Below are 17,053 nucleotides of genomic sequence, written 5' to 3'. Positions count from 1 at the left end.
TCCTGTAGGGTTGCTATGAGTCGGAATCCACTGATAGCACACAACAAGAACAGTTTAGCTTTAGGCAAAGCTAGATAGGGGACGGGAAGGGTTGCCCCTGTATTGTCAACCTGGGCTCTATCTCCATTTCTTACTAGGTTCTGTCAATGTGGTAAGCAAGATAGCTTCTTGCAGTCCTAGACTTACTACCAGTTTTGTAACTCTAGTGCATTGAGACAGTCTTTCTCAATAGCTCAGACAGAAAAGTCCTCTGGAATGTATCATTGGTCTAGTTTGGATCATTTGCCCATTCCCGAACTAGTCATTGTGGTCAGAACATGGTTTATTCATAATGGCCAAACTTGTATCACCTGCCCATCCCTATAGGGTTGGAAGTCAGTTCCACCCATATGCTGCATAACTACTATATTCTATTTTTATTTCATCTTCACATTGTTTGTAAAATTATCACACATTTCTTATCTAAGAGCTGTAAAATATCAAACATTTCTTATTCAAGAGCTGTAAAATTATGACGCGTTTCTTATCTAAGAGCCAAGGTACTGTTCATATCACATAATTTGGGGTGGGAGGAGGATTGATCATCTCAGTTTGGGAAATAATAAATTTGAAGTGTATATAAAACATCCAAGGGGCAATGTTGAGTAGACCACTGGATATATGAATCTGGATTTCAGGAGAGACAGATGGGCTGGAGATAGAAATTTAGGGGTTATCAGCATAAAGATAGAATTTAAGCCATGACAGTGTGTAAGATCAGTAAGGAAGGAATTATAAATGTTAAAGAGAAGTCTAAGACCTGCACGCTGAAGTACTTCATCATTGTTCCAGGAGATGAGGGGGAACCAGTAAAGGAGCCTGAGAATTAGTATACTAATAGGTAGAAAGGGAACCAAGTGAAGAAAGCCTTTTAACTGTCATATGCTGCTGATGGGCCAAATAAGGTGTATTTGGCCATGTGGAGATCATTGGTATCTTTGTAAGCATGATTTTGGTGGAATAGTGAGTGCAAAAGCCTGACTGGAATGAGTAAGAAAATGGGAAAGAAAAAAATGCGATTGTAGCCTGAGGAGAAATGGAATATAGTTTTTGTTTAAGATTAGCTAAACAGCAGCATGTTTGTATGCTGATGGGAATAATCTGGAGGGAAATTTTTTAAATACTGGAGAGGGACAATTGCTGAAACTAACCATTGCTGAGAATAGGTGGGATCTAGTGGCCAGTGAAAAAGTTGGTCTTAGTAAGGAACGAAGATAGTTCATGCTTAAAAGCAGGAGAGAAGGTAGAGTATACAAGCACAGATGGATGTAGTAGGTGGGTGGTAGATGTGATGGGAGACTGGAAGTAACTTATGGATTGCTTCTATTTATTTATGAAATAAGGTCATCAGTTAAGAGTAAAGATGATGGAAGAGGTGTTACCTTTGAGGACAGAGGAGAAAGTATGAAATAGTTTTCTGAGTGGGCCAGTGAATGGACTGGGGAAGTGTAATTGCCAAGTAGCATTAAGGGTCTAATTTAGGTTAGTGATAATAGAGATTATAATTTTAAATTGAGGCCAGTCAACATTGTTGTGGGTTTTTCTACAACTGTGAATAGCTGCAGAGTACCTGGAAAGTTGCATTTTCCGGGGTTGGGGTTTAGCCAAGCAAATGTGATTGTGAGAAAGGGCAAGGTATATATGCATGAGAGTATTTATAGTGCTTGACCATGGAATTTAAGCTGGGAAAAAGTGAGGACATGGGGTTGGGGATAAGGGACAGTGAAAGTAGTAGGATGAGTGGATTTTAAATCCTGATAGATGACTGAGCTATAGTACTAAGTGAGCTTGAAAGGTAGGTAGGGTAGTGGTTGACTAGTGGGATATATGGGGAAACAGTATAGTATAATGTTTAGAGACTGGACTGTGGAATCAGATTTTGGTTTTACCAGTTGCTTGCTGTCCAGCTATAGACAAATTATCTCTGTGCTTCAGTTTCCTCATGTATGAAAGGGGATATAATAAGAGTACCTATCTCATAAGGTTGTTTTAAGAATTAAATGAGTTCATATGTAACTTTATTTAGAGGGATTCAGAACAGTTTGTGACACAGTTACTATGTAAGTTTTTGCTATTAATACTATGTAGTGTTTATAGTTATTGGTAATGACAAAATCTAGGGTAAGACAACGTAAGAGAATGGCTAAAATAAGGTGAAAGACAAAATCATTGTAAGTCAAGGAACTGAAAAGCCAGCATTATTGGAAGGATCATCTGTGTAGATGTTGAAATCACCAAGAATTAAGACATGTTTTGAATATTGTTGAGAAAGAGTATTTCCTACTTAACTGGTAGGATTATCATATATTAGTGGTGAACACAAATTAACTAAATATGATCTTAATAGTTAAAACAGCAAATGTTAAAAATCTATTGATTTTAAAACTATATTCCTTTTAATGTAGAATTATTTTTTTGCTAAATTTAAAATTTTACCCAAATGTGTTATCACAACTTTTTCTTTTTGTATTTGTAGAATATGTTTCGACAGCAACAAAAGGTCTTTCAACAATCTAGAATTGTTCAGAGTCAGAGACTGAAAACAATTAAACAGTTACATGAACAGTTCATAAAGGTCAGTTGTATTTGCTAGCACAATACATTCTTATAAAACAATGTATATATATGGAAGTAGAAAATAAATTTTTTTCTTTCCAAATTTATGGGAAAAAAACATTTTGGTTATACATTTAAAATTCTTAACCATTTTCCATTTTGAATTCATTATTCCTTATTTAACTTAAGTGTTAAATGTATTTTTACTTTTAGGATTCATTAATGGTTTTGTAGGAATTACTCAAAAAAGAAAATGGTAAATTGGAGATTTTACCTAGAAATGTACATATCATGCATAAAATTGATACTTTAATACTTTAATCATAGTTCTTTAATAATCAGTTTTTTAGGAGAGCAGCAGTAGATACATAATTGAAAATAGAAAGTGTAAATCATTTCTAGGTAGTCTATTAACTTGTCTTTGTATCACCAGTGTTTGTTAAATAGGAAATACCCAACTAAAATTACTGAATATCTCTTCTATTTTCAAATGTACTGTAGAAGGATTTATGGCATATTTGCTTCTAAAATTATTACAGTGACAAAAAAAAATGGCTTTATATGCCAACTTGTTACCATGAGAGAGCCTCGATGTATAATAGAATAAAAAGGCCCCTGAGGATTAAAATTTTGTGGATTGAAACTTATCTGCCACATGTGCATTTTAGTAAATGTTGTTTGTGACACTGACCTCTTTCTTATTCATGCAGATACATATTTTTTAGTAAGTATTCACAGGAATTCAGTGGAATCCTTCATGTACTTTTTTCTTTTAAATGGTGGAGTTCTTTTAAATAATCTTATTCAAATACACGTTAAAATGTCACTCTTCCAAGGTACAGGTAGTCCCCAATTTATGACACACTGGAGTTACTACAAACCACACTTACAACTGATGAGCTGCACTTAACAACCATCTGTTTTTTGGTTTTTTTTTGGTACGTCTTAGTTAGTAATATGTACTACATACAATGCTCCAGTGCGTAATTTGCTGATGTTATTCTCAGATGTTCACTCGCAGATGTTTTTATATGTAATGTTTCCAACCCCCAAAGACAAAAAGATTGGATTTATAAAGATACTGATAATAAAAGGCAATAATGAAAACTAAAAAGAAGAAAAAGGGGTATTTGACGTATGTCGGAGAACCAACTTATGACAGAGTCATGGGAACAGAACCTTGTCATAAATCAGTAACTACCTGTAATTGTATGCTTTGAGTAAACTAGTTTAAATATTTTTAAAAGAACTTTAAAATCAGGGCTTGGAACCGGTTCATTCTTGTTCAAACCCCTGCTGGGAAATTTGCATTTCTAACAAGTTCCCAGCTGATGCCAGTGATTCTAGCTCTACATTTTAACAAGATCCCCAGGTGATTCTTGTGTGTTAAGAAGCTTATGTATTAAGATTCTTATTATTAAGATTTTATGGGAATCTTGTTAAAATGTAGATTCTGGTTCAGTATATCTGGGGTGGAATCATTATCACCGGCTGGGAACTTGTTAGAAGTGCACATTTCTCAGCAGAGGCTTGAACTGGTTCAAAGCCCTGTTTAAAATAATATATATATATACACATATATAAATATATATATATACACACACGAACAGAAAACAGTCATTTTAAAAGTTTCCTAGTAGAGCTTGTTGGCTTGCTCTAATGCTCCTTGAAAAACCATTTATTAATTGGTGCGAAGGTTTGATAAAGTACTAGAAAAGATTTTTACTAAATGTTACCACTTAGGGTAGGATTTTAGTATTATCTTTGACTCCTCTATCTCCCTTATCCTTCATTACTAGACTCTGTAATTTTTATCTCTGCAGTGGTTATTTAATTTTTCTTTTAATTCCCACTGCTACCGTCCTAGTTCATTCAGGACCTCATCATTCTTTGCTTGGACTATTAAAACTCTTAACTGATTTCTCTGTTCTCTAATCCATCCTTTGTAGATCTGCCATATTATCTTCCTAAACCATACTTTTCCTTCTTGAAAAACTGTGACTTCTCATTCTAAATTCTTAGGTATTTAACACCTTTATTACATGATCCCCTTTTAATGAAGCTTCATTTACTACGTTCTTCTTTTTCTCCTACTCCTCAAGATAATTGTTTTTTTGAACTGTGTACTTCTATCCTTTTACTTAGGCTCTTCCTTGAAAATACTTTTAACTCCTCCTTTACCTATTGAAATCTTATTCTTTTGCTAGCTAAATTGGAATCAGTTCCCATTTTCTACTACATAGCTATATAGCAAGTTGCATTTTCCTACCTATTAAACAAAATTTGTTTTTTAAAAAAGGTTTCTTCTTACCAGAATATGGGGGCAATCATGTAGTAGTCGTTTTTAATTCCTCCACAGCACTTAGCATAGTACTTTTTACATAGTAGGCACTAGATAACTATTTGTTGGATGAACACTAAAGATTTAAAAAATTATTTTTTCATAACCTGAAAGGTCATAGTACAGATCATTTTATTACTGCTAATTAAATCATGTCACATTGACTAACCCACTTAGTCATAAGTGGGTTATTATAGATTTTCAAAATTATGGTATTTATTGATTTTGCTCCATCTTGACCTTAACAGTTCATTAACCCATTGTTTTAAGCAAAGTATACCACTGTTGTACCTCCTATATTTGACTCAAATACGATTTTTTAAAAATTTCTTTAGTGGTATTTTGATCTTCACATATGACTTAGAATTTTATTTGGAGTAAAAAATGAGCATTATTTGAATATTAAAAAGTTCTTATTTTTGAAAATTGACTTTACAAGTTTAGAGCTTAAGATGAAGAGTGGTGGTCTGTGACTGAACTAACCTTTTGTGTTTTAGGGTATGGAGGACCTGGAGAAGAATCATGAAAATTTTTTTAATGGTGCACAAAATGAACTTAGAAAAGAAATGGCTATGTTGCAAAAGAAAATTATGATGGATACTGTAAGTAGTTATATTTAAAACTGAAAACTAAGAATTAATTTAGGCATTGAAATATTTTATTTGCTGAAATACACATAACACTTAACTAATATTAAACAAATGTTTAATATCTCTTCATGTAACAGCAACAGCAAGAGATGGCAAGTGTTCGAAAGTCTCTTCAGTCCATGTTATTCTGATGACTCTTTGAAGAAAGAACTTGAACCTAAGTAATATGATACAATTATAACATTAGCTAAGGGGCACATAACATCTTTATAGTTGTAATAACATCTTGTTATTCATTAGCTTGTTTGTCAAGTGCAAGACCCCCTTTCTGTTAACCCTAAATAAAATCTAAGTTATATGAGTAGCAGCACTTCGAAAGTTACATGTATCAAGCTTTCAGCTCTTTGATAGTCATAGTGAATGTTTATCCCTAATACTGTCAGTTAACTTTAGCAATAAAGATTATTTAATTTAAGGTTTTGGCTTCAGTGTATCTGTATCAGTACACCAAAAGGTAGAAAGCACAAGTATGGAAGATTACGTATTTCTTCTTTAAGGAAAAGAGTACAAAATATTTTATATGTACATCTTTTTGTATCTACTCATTAAGTTACAGAGCTAATTCTAATGAAAATCTAATGAAAATAAGAGTTCAGAAGAAAATCTATACTACTGACTTAAAAAATTTATTAACAGTAACTTATAAAGTTTGTATTCTGGAATAAATTAAACTGCTAAAAATCACTAAGACAAAATATGTAACTATCAATCAGTTTTAAGACAGATTTATGAACATGTCAGTTCTACAAAACATCAAAATATCATTTAATTGAGTTTAGTCCACAATTAAATGACACACTGCCCTTAGCAATAATTAACAGCATTTCGTTAACCTACTTAATTACTTGGTTTAAATATTTCACATCTGTCTTCAAGGTAAATTACCCAGAATGGTTTCTTTTTCAAGCTTAGTATTCAGTGAATATATGGAAATTTGATTTTACATTTCTTCATTTCCAAACTTGAATAATTCTTACACCTTGTTTTTTAAAATGGGTATTTTTTTAAACAGAATAACATGAAATCTTCAGTTGGAAACATTTGAGCTAATAAATATTAAATTGTTTCAACATTTGTTTGAAATAATTCAGTTAAACTTATTTTTTGCTGAAATTGATTGATTTCAATTCATTCAAAACAAAAAATATGCCCGTTAGGAGGAGAGGAGTGACTTTCTCCTGTTTTTCCGCAAGTTTTAAATTCTAATACTTACCCCTATAACTCACCCTTCTCAGAGTTTTCTATGTTTTTAAAAACAAGTCCATACAGATGCTCTTTTTGTAACTGGTTATACAGGAAGAAGTAAGTCCTTCACCATTAATAAATATTTGACCCAGAGGATACAGATGATTACTTCCTAAATTTTTGCATTTTGTAAAGGATCTTCCTTTTAAGCCAAAACGTATGTTGGTATATAAATCTTAAGAACTACTCAAGCTTCTACGAAGGTCCTTGTTTGAGAAGTTTTGCCAGTAGTTAGAGAGGCAAAATAACTATTCCAAACCAGAGTGTTCTCTGTGTACTTAACTCATATAAGTATATATATATTTTTCCTTTTAAGGAATATCAATTTTTACTATTTATTTAGTAGGCCTTTTTCTTAAGAGTATGTTATTACTCTTACTATTTTTCTGATTATTTCATCATTATGGCATATGGTCTATAGAACTATTGGATAAAATTAAAAACAGGGTCAGATGGAAGTCTAAAGATTTGGATCACAAAGACCCTTGTGACAGTTCTAGTATTCATAATCAGCAATCTAAATAATTTTAAGTGAGAGTGGAAAGGTAAGAATTAGTACATAATGTACTTAGTTGTCCAACAGCTGATACTTATTTTATTCCCTTACCATATCAAATGAGTCAGTGTGTACTTAAAAGTAACTTTGGCCAATATTCTAAAAGGAAGATATTTTGCAATGTTTTTTTAAGTTACTAATTTTCTTATATGTCAACTTTGCTTTAACTTTTATTTTTTGTAAGAGAATGTTCAGTGTCTTATGGCAATGAAAGTGTAACTCAGATTATCAAAGAACAAGTTACCCTCAATTGTAGATTCGTTTTTCTGAACTAGTAAGACAAATTTCTGTTACTAAATACGAATTATAGAAAATTCCAGTTAGCCCTTTAAATTCTAATTGTATACTAAAATAAGTATTTTTTAATAACATAGGAACATACATCTTTTGAAAAATGGCTATTAAAATAATCTTATAAAATTGTCGGACACAGTAATTATAGTATTATAAACTATGCACTTAATGCAGTACACTATCATCTCACTTTTCAATTTTTAGCAATCAAAGTAAGTATCACTCTCAAAATAGCTGTAAAACCCTTTAGGTCCTGAATTTGTACGTAACTATTTGGCAATGAAAACTCCAAATGCCTAAAAGATTTCTCAGAGACAAAGAGCTTGCTGCTGTTTAGACTATACTGGTTCACTTTCTTATCCTCAGGATTGAGATTTCTTTCTTTGGTCTTGTTTCTAATTAATTTGTAGACTGTTAATACTTTCACTCTGATAACACCTGTGATCAAAAATGTTGGTATACAATGAGGGAGGGCTTCATAACTGAGATAAACATAATGGAATCTGCAGGACTTATGTTTTATATTCAAATATAACCTTATTTGATAGTATACTAGCCTCCTGCAAAAGGGGATTTCCTTCACTCATAGGTTCCCCTAACTGCTTCTCCTCTTCTCCTTGGGCTGTTAGTCAATATGCTTGTGAACCTGTTCAGGTGCTGGATGACATGAAGTCTTGAAGATATTTAAATGAAGGTGTCTTGAAATTTGCAGGCACAAAGCACTAAAGTATGTCATCATATCAAATGAAGCTATGACCTTTAGAAGCAAAAAAGAAAATACAAATGTATTATGGTCTATCTTTTCTGAAGCAGCAGCTATTTTTCTCTTTCCCCCAAATCTCAAATCTTTAAAAAAAAAAAAAAAATTTGTTCACTGAAAATATTACATTTTAGAGTACATTCATTTATTTCACATTTGACCATCACTATAGTCCTCTGACTTAGCAACCCTATAGGACAGAGAAGAACTGCTCCACGGGGTTTCCAAGGGTGTAACCTTTAAGGAAGCAGACTGCCGCATCTTCCATGGAGCAGCTGGTGGGTTCGAACCACCAACCTTTCAGTTAGCAGCTAAGTGCTTAAGCACTGCACCACCACTAGGGTAGCTATGAGTTAGAATTGACTCTATGGCAGTGGGTTTTATAGTCCTTTGGAATACGCAGGGTATTTCACAATTACAGAAACTGTGGCTCAGAGACGTAAAAGAACTAGACTAAAATACCAAAGCTAGAAAGTAATAGAACCCAGGTCTTCTGACTCTGTAGTCTCTCAACTTTCTGCTGTGCAGTGAAGCCTCAAAATTTCTACTTACAGGGGCTATCAGTCATTATCTTATAATGAACTCATTCCATCAGATGTATTATTCCTTCAGATTAGCTGTAAGAAGGTAAAAGGCCTGGAAAAGACACCATAGTTGAGAGAAGGTATATACAAAATTGTATACAAAATTGAGGAACCACCATCAGTTGAAAACCAACCATAAAGATATCCCAACAAAATATAGTTCAGTAATACTTCATTTATCCAATACTGTGATGGAAGTGTTACCAATGATTTTTTTCCCTCAGATGGCTAAAGCTTCTCTCTTAAGCACCATAATTCTGTATTTTACAATCATTTTGAATAGAAATTAATATAGATATAAAACCCACATTCCCTTTCTTAAGCAGGATGTAATCAGTGAAAATTTTAACTTATTTGATAACTCAGTTATCACTGAAATACAAATTATGCCATATCGATAAAGATACTGCTTCTAGCACAAAATGGTTGCTTGCTTCTAGCACAAAATGGTCTCAGAAGTTTGTACTTGGTAATACTGTCTGTTCTGTTTCCTCAATATCAGTTGTCAGTTCTCAGTGCACTAATCCTATCTAATTTGCTAGCACTAACCCCATCTAAGGAGCTATGGTGGCACAGTAGTTAAGCTCTCTGTGGTTTGAACCCACGAGCCACATCATGGGAGAAAGATATTGCAATCCACTTCTGTAAAGATTACAGCCAAGAAAAACCTATGAGGCAGTTCTACTCTGTCACATGGAGTTGCTATGAGATGGAATCTATCTGATGGCACTCAACAACAACTCCGTCTAATTTGTCAGTTATCTGCTTAAAATCTGTAATTTTAACAAGCTGGTTTAAGTAAAAGTCAGACACTAATGAGTATTTACAGTCCTTTGACAGAGTGAAGTGAGTTTTGAGGTGGAGTTCCTGGGTGGCACAAATGGTTAATGTGCTCCACTGCTAACAAAAGGGTGGAGGTTTAACTCCACCCAGAGGTGCCTAAGAAGAAAGGCCTGATGATCTACTTCCAAAAAATCAGCCATTGAAAACCCTACGGAGCACAGTTTTACTCTGACACACGTGGATTCGCCTTTATCAAAATCAACTCAATGGCAAATTTTTAATATTTTTGAGGCACACAGTTGTGTCTTCAAGGATTTAAGTCGTTGGAAGCCTGACCTCCAGATATGTGGGCCATTTCTACGCACAATAAAATAATTCAAGCTTAAAAGAAGTAATTTTAAATATAATTTCAGAAATATTTACTGTATAGACTCTAGATATTGAGGCTACTGATATCTCACTAAAATGACCTTAAACATAGTAAATGACCTTAAACATAGTCTTATCTGACATCTGTTAAAAAATCTCAGCAGAAATGTTCTTACTTACCATTGCTATCCATAGGACAACATATTCATCTACAAAATTACTAAAGTACTGGTCTAAAAATAAAAGACCTGGCCCAATAAACACCGTGTCTTGAAGATACAGTTCACTTTTGGTCATGTGAGCTACCTATAAAAAAGTAAACAAAATCATTTCACTATTAAATATTTTAGCTTTTATTTTCAGGACTGAGAATTAATTTTAACTTCAATATTAAGACAGAAAAGGATAAAGAGACTATTTCACATTTCATATTAGAATACTGATTCTAAACCTTCTCAAATTCATGACTGGGTAGCCTATTAAAGCTTTCAATATTTAAATTCCTTCCTATCAGAAAGTTATAATTGATGATTACAGTTAAACTAATAATTAAAAAACTTACTGTATAGTTACAAGTCTGTCTCCCTGAATAGAACATTGACTTATATCACAGTTTCACTTGGAGCACAAATAGCTAACCATTTATAGTAATGACACCACAAAAGAAAACCTACCCATTGTATGAAATTGTTTCTAGCCTTGTATTTGAGGATCAAGTACATTATTTATACCATAAATCAAAAGAGTTCTTACCACCAATTTTTGTGCAACTTTAGCAAAGACACACCCAAACATTAGGGTATAAAGACAAGGATGTTTTTCAAACACATTAGTTGCAGACTTTTTGTAGATCATTATTGCCAGTATGATAATTAGTCCTATGTGGAGTCCAGGTGACAAGACACTAGTGCCCTAAAGGATAAAGCAGAAAATCAGCATCATATTTTGACATTGCATCTATTATATTAAACATTTTTTCAGTATCTATTTTGTGCTAAGAACTAGAGACCTAAAGTATATAGATCAGAGCTGTGCTTTTTAAACTCCCACAGAACCCTAGGGTTACACAGAGGTAATAAAGTGTCACAGATGTTTGATTCCAGTTTTACATATATACAAATGTTGTAAACTAGTAACCAGCTAAAAAATAATGTGACTAATTCTATACCAAGTTTTACGACACTGAAGACCATCAACATTTAAAGGCACCAACAGTGTTTTTATATAAGAATAAGTACTTATCTTCCTATGTTCAACTACCTTGAAGATGACAATAGGCTTTTTAAAAAATGTATCAATATATATTTGTTTAAAAAAAACTTGGTAGGAATGCTTTAGAAAACAAATATGAACAAATAGTAAAGTATAGCAAGAACCCATAACCTGTTGCCGTTGATTCTGACTCATAGCGACCTTAAAGGACACAGCAAAACTGCCCCATAGGGTTTCCAAGGAGGGTTTGTGGATTGCAACTGCTGACCTTTTGGTTAGCAGCTGTAGCTCTTAGCCACTATGCCACCAGGGCTCCAAAGTACAGCATAAGCAAGGTATAAAGAACACAAATACAAGGTGTACCCATTCAACTTAAGGTTAAAATTTTTACCTTTGAAAAAGATTAGTTCTTTAAGTATATTTCAGTGGAATTTCAATAAAATTTACTTAGTAATAAATTGCCCCATGTGTGAAACCACTGACCTTGGACAAAATACAGGAAAACAAATGACAAGTCTTAATTATGTACAGTAATGAAACAGTGGATAATTAAATGGAATGTTAGTCCAGCTGTTTTTGTTAGGTGCTTTTGAGTCTATTTCAACTCAGCAATCCCATGTGACACAGACTAGAACTGCCCTATAGGGTCTTCTAAGCTGTAATCTTTACGGGAGCAGATCGCCAAGTCTTTCTCCCAAGGAGCCACTGGGGAGGTTCGAACCACCAACCTTCCGGTTAGCAACCAAGCACTTCACTGTTGCGCTACCAGGCCTCCTTGCTTTTATATTGTTCCTAAAATAAATATTTAGTTCACTTCCCTATTCTTAAACTTTAGCATATTTTTAGTATCTCTTTATAGCTGATAAGGAAATTTGTCATAAAATTGGTACTGTATAATGATAAAATTAATGCCTTACTGCTATCGTGGATCCATTCTTGCCAACGCCACCATGGAGGATAACATGGAAATAATGTGAACAGGAAAATATTGCTCCACCCACTACTCCAAGAACCGGAAAGATCTTCCATTTTATTTCTAGAACAGGTATCTTTAGGAATAGAGGAAAGAAATCATTAAGAAAACAGAATTTCTATTCCTATTAAGTAGTAAAGAAACATTATCATTTGGCCCTGTACAATGAGCTGTCCTTTTTCTTGTAACTAAACCTTCAACTTCTGGAATGTAGGCTGAAGTGGTAACATTTCTTGAAATGGTTTTATTCATTAAGTGAAAAGTGAATCCAACAAATTAGGCTAAGTCTACTTACATAATTATGATAAAATATTTAATCTCATGAGAACTTCATTTGACTCAAAAGGAACATGAGAAAGGATAGATCATTTGAATTTAATAGCCTCAAAAAGGTGGAATCATGGAAAAGGCAGACACTATGATCTGCATTATAAATGTGAAAAATGTCACAATGTGTGTGCATGCAAAAATTGTGTGTAGGTAATATTCAGGATTAAATCGCTAGCAATATATTTACCTGTTGGTCAATTGCTGTTCAAGAAAACTTCCAAAGGCAGCAAAGGATTTAAAACAAAGTAACAATGAATTGCCAGAAGCTGTAGGCTACTGTCTTTTGAAATTAGACTTGTGAAATATTATACCAAAATTTGTGGAAACTACAGGTTAACAAATTTGTATTGAAAATAATAAAATTTTATTTAAAACAAGTATCCTCTGGTGAGAAAAAACAGGTGTGCTTTCTTCCTATGGTATTGCAAAAAAGTTGAAATTATTTTAAGATTAAATTTAATTCTTCCCCAGTGTTTACATCCTTATAACTAAATCAGGATTCCAAATTTAAGACAACCATATTTGACTTACTGATCAGACCTGCCTAACTGCTTCTAGGTCCACTTTCACCTTATGGTTACTAGCTGAGTAGCTACCAAAAAACACAAATATTCCTCTGATACATTGTACAGGCCTATTATAGCATATTCTTTTTCTATTTATTTTTACATGATGAGTAAGTATAGGAATGCCTCAGGGGAAATGTACCACTATATAAAAATATGCTCCAAGTCTACTTCTGAGCCTACTGAAATGAACTGCAACTGGTAATCCTAATACTAAATGCCACAGGGAAACCTCTTTTACTAGAGGTATATAGCTTAGTGATTAAAACCGTTTGGAATCAATCAGCTTAATTCTTAGCTCCAATATTTACTAGCTGTGTACCCTTGGACAAACCACTTAACCATTCTAAGCCTTAATTTCTTCATTTGTAAAACAGAGAATAATGATAGTATCTATCTCATAGGCTTGTTCTAAGGGTCAGATGAAACAGTAATGGTGAAATATTCGGTATATAATAAGGGTTGAATAAATATTAGTTGTTGGCTATTGATATCCTCTACTGTTATTCTCAATATTATGGGCATGAAGTTGATTCAGTTAACCAGTGTTGTGGACTTAAATTGTGGCAACAGAATAATTTTTTCATAAATTTTCTTCCTGTCCTATGACAGTGGCCTCCTAAGGACCACCTTTTTATCAAAATATTGAGGCTCCAAACCAAGCAGAAAACAGAAACATTCCTTAATATGGGAATCTTCACCTCATAGTAGTTTATGAAAGATGCAAAGTAGCAACTTTTCTTTCCTAATATTGAGGGACAAGTTTCAAATGTAAAATATCTTACTGGATTTATTTTTTTAAGTGTTTCATGAGACAAATTTTGGCCTGGAAAAGGTAGTTCAACTAGTGTATTTAATTTTGTATTAGGGAAATGTTTTCTTCTATGTGGTAATATGCATAGGGGAAAATGCCATAATAAGGTATATAGGATAATAGAATTAAAAAATGAAGGAAAAAGGTTAAGAAAGGAGATGAATATTAAATACAAGGATTTTTGAAGAAAATTAGCAATATTTTTTCTAAATATTTGTAAAGTACTTAGAAGAAATGTAAATGTAAATATTCAGATTTACCGTATAGTCCCACATTGTTGCTCCTCCAAATGTAGACAACACAAAGATGATTATTAAAGCTACCTGAATTTCAGTTACATCCACTCTAAAGAGGAAGGACATAGAATAAAGTGTCTGTAAATAAAATTCCTGAATATGAAGGTTAGTTAATTATCTATTAAATACTAAAGACATAGAAATCTCTATAGGCTGAGTTTATTTTTACTTTTAGTTCCATCATTATCATCTGACTACACTGTTAAATGAAAAAGGCTACAAAACAACATACACTCACATATAGGTAAATATTAGCGTATGAACAGGGAAAAAACTTGCATAGCATACATCAAATTGCTAATAAGTTATCACTGAGATTACAGAAGACTTACTTTCTACTTACATACTTCTGTAAGGTTTGAAATTCTGTATTTAAACAATCATATGTTACTCTTGTAATAAAAAAATTATAAAAACAACCATAGGACTTAACGTGAATTCTTAAACACTCCCAAGTCAATTTCACTTAAAAAGTAGGGAAAACTCCAACAGTCTTCGTTAAGTTATTGATCAGTCACTACAGTTTTTTGGTCTCCACAGACATCTCTCCCTTAATATATAAACATGCTTAAATTTCTAACAAAAAACCCACTAACCAACATTGGTCCCTCTAATCTGCAACCCCTGAAGCTACTGGCACCTCTCTTCCTCCTTTCATCCATAAACAAACTAACTGAAAAAGTCTATGTTTGTAATTTCCTTCTCTCTTTGTATTTCCTACTTAGCCTACTGTAGTCTGGCTTTTGGCCCCTTTATTCTGCTAAAATTGTTTAAGGTAAACAATGACTCTGAATTTGTCAAATCTAAGGGACACATTTCAGTAATTTTATCACTTTTCTGCAGTATTTAAAAATGCTGATCACTCCCAAAATGCTTTGCTACATTTTCATTTATTCCATGTTCTCTACTCGTTGTCCTACCTTTTGGAAGCTCTTCTCAGGCTCTTTCCTACACTGCTTCTTCCTCCATATCTTAAATGCTACTGCTTTCCAGAATTCCATCTTTTCTTCTTTTATATTCTCTGAACAATTTATACTTAAAACTATTATCTATATGCTAATGACCTTTATATTCATATCTCCAATCCACATTTCTTTTTCTAAGCTCCAGATCTTTTTCATCTGCCTACCTACTTTACAACTCTGTGTGGATGCCTCAGGAGTCTTTTAGATGCTAGAGGAATACTTATTACTCTGCAAATATAAGAAATGTAGGGATCAGATAATAAAACCAGATATAGAAAAAAAGATTTCCCAACTGAGTAGGGGTAGTTAGGAGAAAAAAGTGAACTGATAACCCACAAATAAAAGCAAATTATGAATAAAGACATCCAGTATTTGCAAGATCAGTGGCAGGCAAACCAAGGCCTCCAGGCTGCATGGGGAAATAATCAAGTTAGTTGAAAAAGGTTAACATAATGTGTGGTACTTTGTGGAGGGAAAGGGGAAATTTACTAACATTTACTGGGATTGTATTATATGTCTTATGAGCTAGAAATCATTCCTGTTTATTGGGGAGGGAAATATAAAATTTTCCATGCCTGTATTGGAATAGTGCTAGAGAAAAATGGCAGAGCCAACACTCTATTATATGTGTGACCCATTATCAGAGTTTTGCACTCTTATTTTTACAGTAACAATGGCAGGATTACATTAAGTAATCTACATTTTTCACAGGGTATTACTAGTGACCAGAAGCAACTAGGAAATCTGACAGGGATTACAGAACAAACTTTCTCTAATTGAAACTGAGTGACACATATGGGAATTGAACTAGGAACCCTGGTTTCACAATGAATCATTCATACTACAGATTTTAAATCAAACTCATGGCTGCACTCTCCCTCTATGCCTTTTAAGAATAAACTAAATAGATTATAATTCTTGGTCTGAGAAAAGAAAGCTGAGAGGATATGATAAAAATCTATAGAATTATGAAGGTTATGAGAAGAACAAGGATGGAATCACTCACCAAATTCCAAAATACTCTAATTATGAAGAGAGTTGAAGTTTGAAAGATATGTAAGACAAATAAAAGACTTCTCTAATAATTCATAAACTTAGGGAACTCATTAATGGGTCTAAGTTTTTAAAAAATGGATTTAAAAAGGGCTTTAAAAATGCAAGAAACATGGATATTAGGGATATAGTGTGGGTACATCCTAACTCCCCAGGCTGCTACCATCAAGGATAATCTACAATAAACAAAAGCCAAACCCATTACCATAGAGTCGATTCCGACTCATAGCGGCCCTATAGGAGAGAGTAAAACTGCCACATAGGGTTTCCAAGGAGCGGCTGGTGGATTGGAACTGCTGACCTTTTGGTTAGCAGATGAAAGCATTCAAAGTGTGGTTCAGGGTTTGTTAGCAGTCTGCAATGAGTTAAGTATAGATATTGAGAGTAAGCATTTAGAAATTTTATGGCAACGTGACTACGCAGTTTTCCGTCTGTTGAATCTAATAAAATATTGGGGACTTTATTTTTGTAAGTCTATTTTTTGTTTATTTTATTGCATGTTAATAGTCTATGCTGGACTGGAAAAAAACAAAAACAAAAAACTGATCCTTTAGCACAGTAGTTTGAGAAGCACTGGACTACAAAAGTCTACCTAAGAGACTAAACACCATGTTTGCTGCATTGTGGATCTAATACTGTGTGGAAATCCTCATATTTTTGAAAGGAA

General features: G+C 33.3%; 2 protein-coding genes across 8 annotated transcripts in view; one reads left to right on the top strand and one right to left on the bottom strand.

Moving 5' to 3' along the window:
- GNPTAB (N-acetylglucosamine-1-phosphate transferase subunits alpha and beta) overlaps positions 1-5,802 on the top strand; it is a 126,980-nt gene extending 121,178 nt beyond the window's left edge. For all 7 annotated transcript variants that reach the window (XM_023728957.1, XM_023728959.1, XM_023728960.1 and 4 more), the window contains 3 exons: positions 2,516-2,614; positions 5,434-5,538; positions 5,664-5,802. In XM_023728957.1, coding sequence (XP_023584725.1) covers positions 2,516-2,614; positions 5,434-5,538; positions 5,664-5,717 — 258 coding nt within the window. In that variant the 3' untranslated portion in view covers positions 5,718-5,802. The remainder of the gene's footprint in view (positions 1-2,515; positions 2,615-5,433; positions 5,539-5,663) is intronic.
- Positions 5,573-17,053, bottom strand: part of CHPT1 (choline phosphotransferase 1) — a 43,275-nt gene continuing 31,794 nt past the window's right edge. Inside the window, exons 4-8 of the mRNA XM_004373757.2 lie at positions 14,333-14,417; positions 12,307-12,438; positions 10,931-11,089; positions 10,358-10,483; positions 5,573-8,438 (exon numbers count right to left, since the gene is read on the bottom strand). Of these exons, the coding sequence (XP_004373814.2) occupies positions 8,307-8,438; positions 10,358-10,483; positions 10,931-11,089; positions 12,307-12,438; positions 14,333-14,417 (634 nt within the window). The 3' untranslated portion in view covers positions 5,573-8,306. The remainder of the gene's footprint in view (positions 8,439-10,357; positions 10,484-10,930; positions 11,090-12,306; positions 12,439-14,332; positions 14,418-17,053) is intronic.

This window comes from Trichechus manatus, unplaced genomic scaffold (genome assembly GCF_000243295.1).
Source record: "Trichechus manatus latirostris isolate Lorelei unplaced genomic scaffold, TriManLat1.0 scaffold00027, whole genome shotgun sequence".
Lineage (NCBI taxonomy): Eukaryota > Metazoa > Chordata > Mammalia > Sirenia > Trichechidae > Trichechus > Trichechus manatus.
Note: the sequence above shows the minus strand (reverse complement) of the source record. Positions and strands in the feature narration are given on the sequence as shown.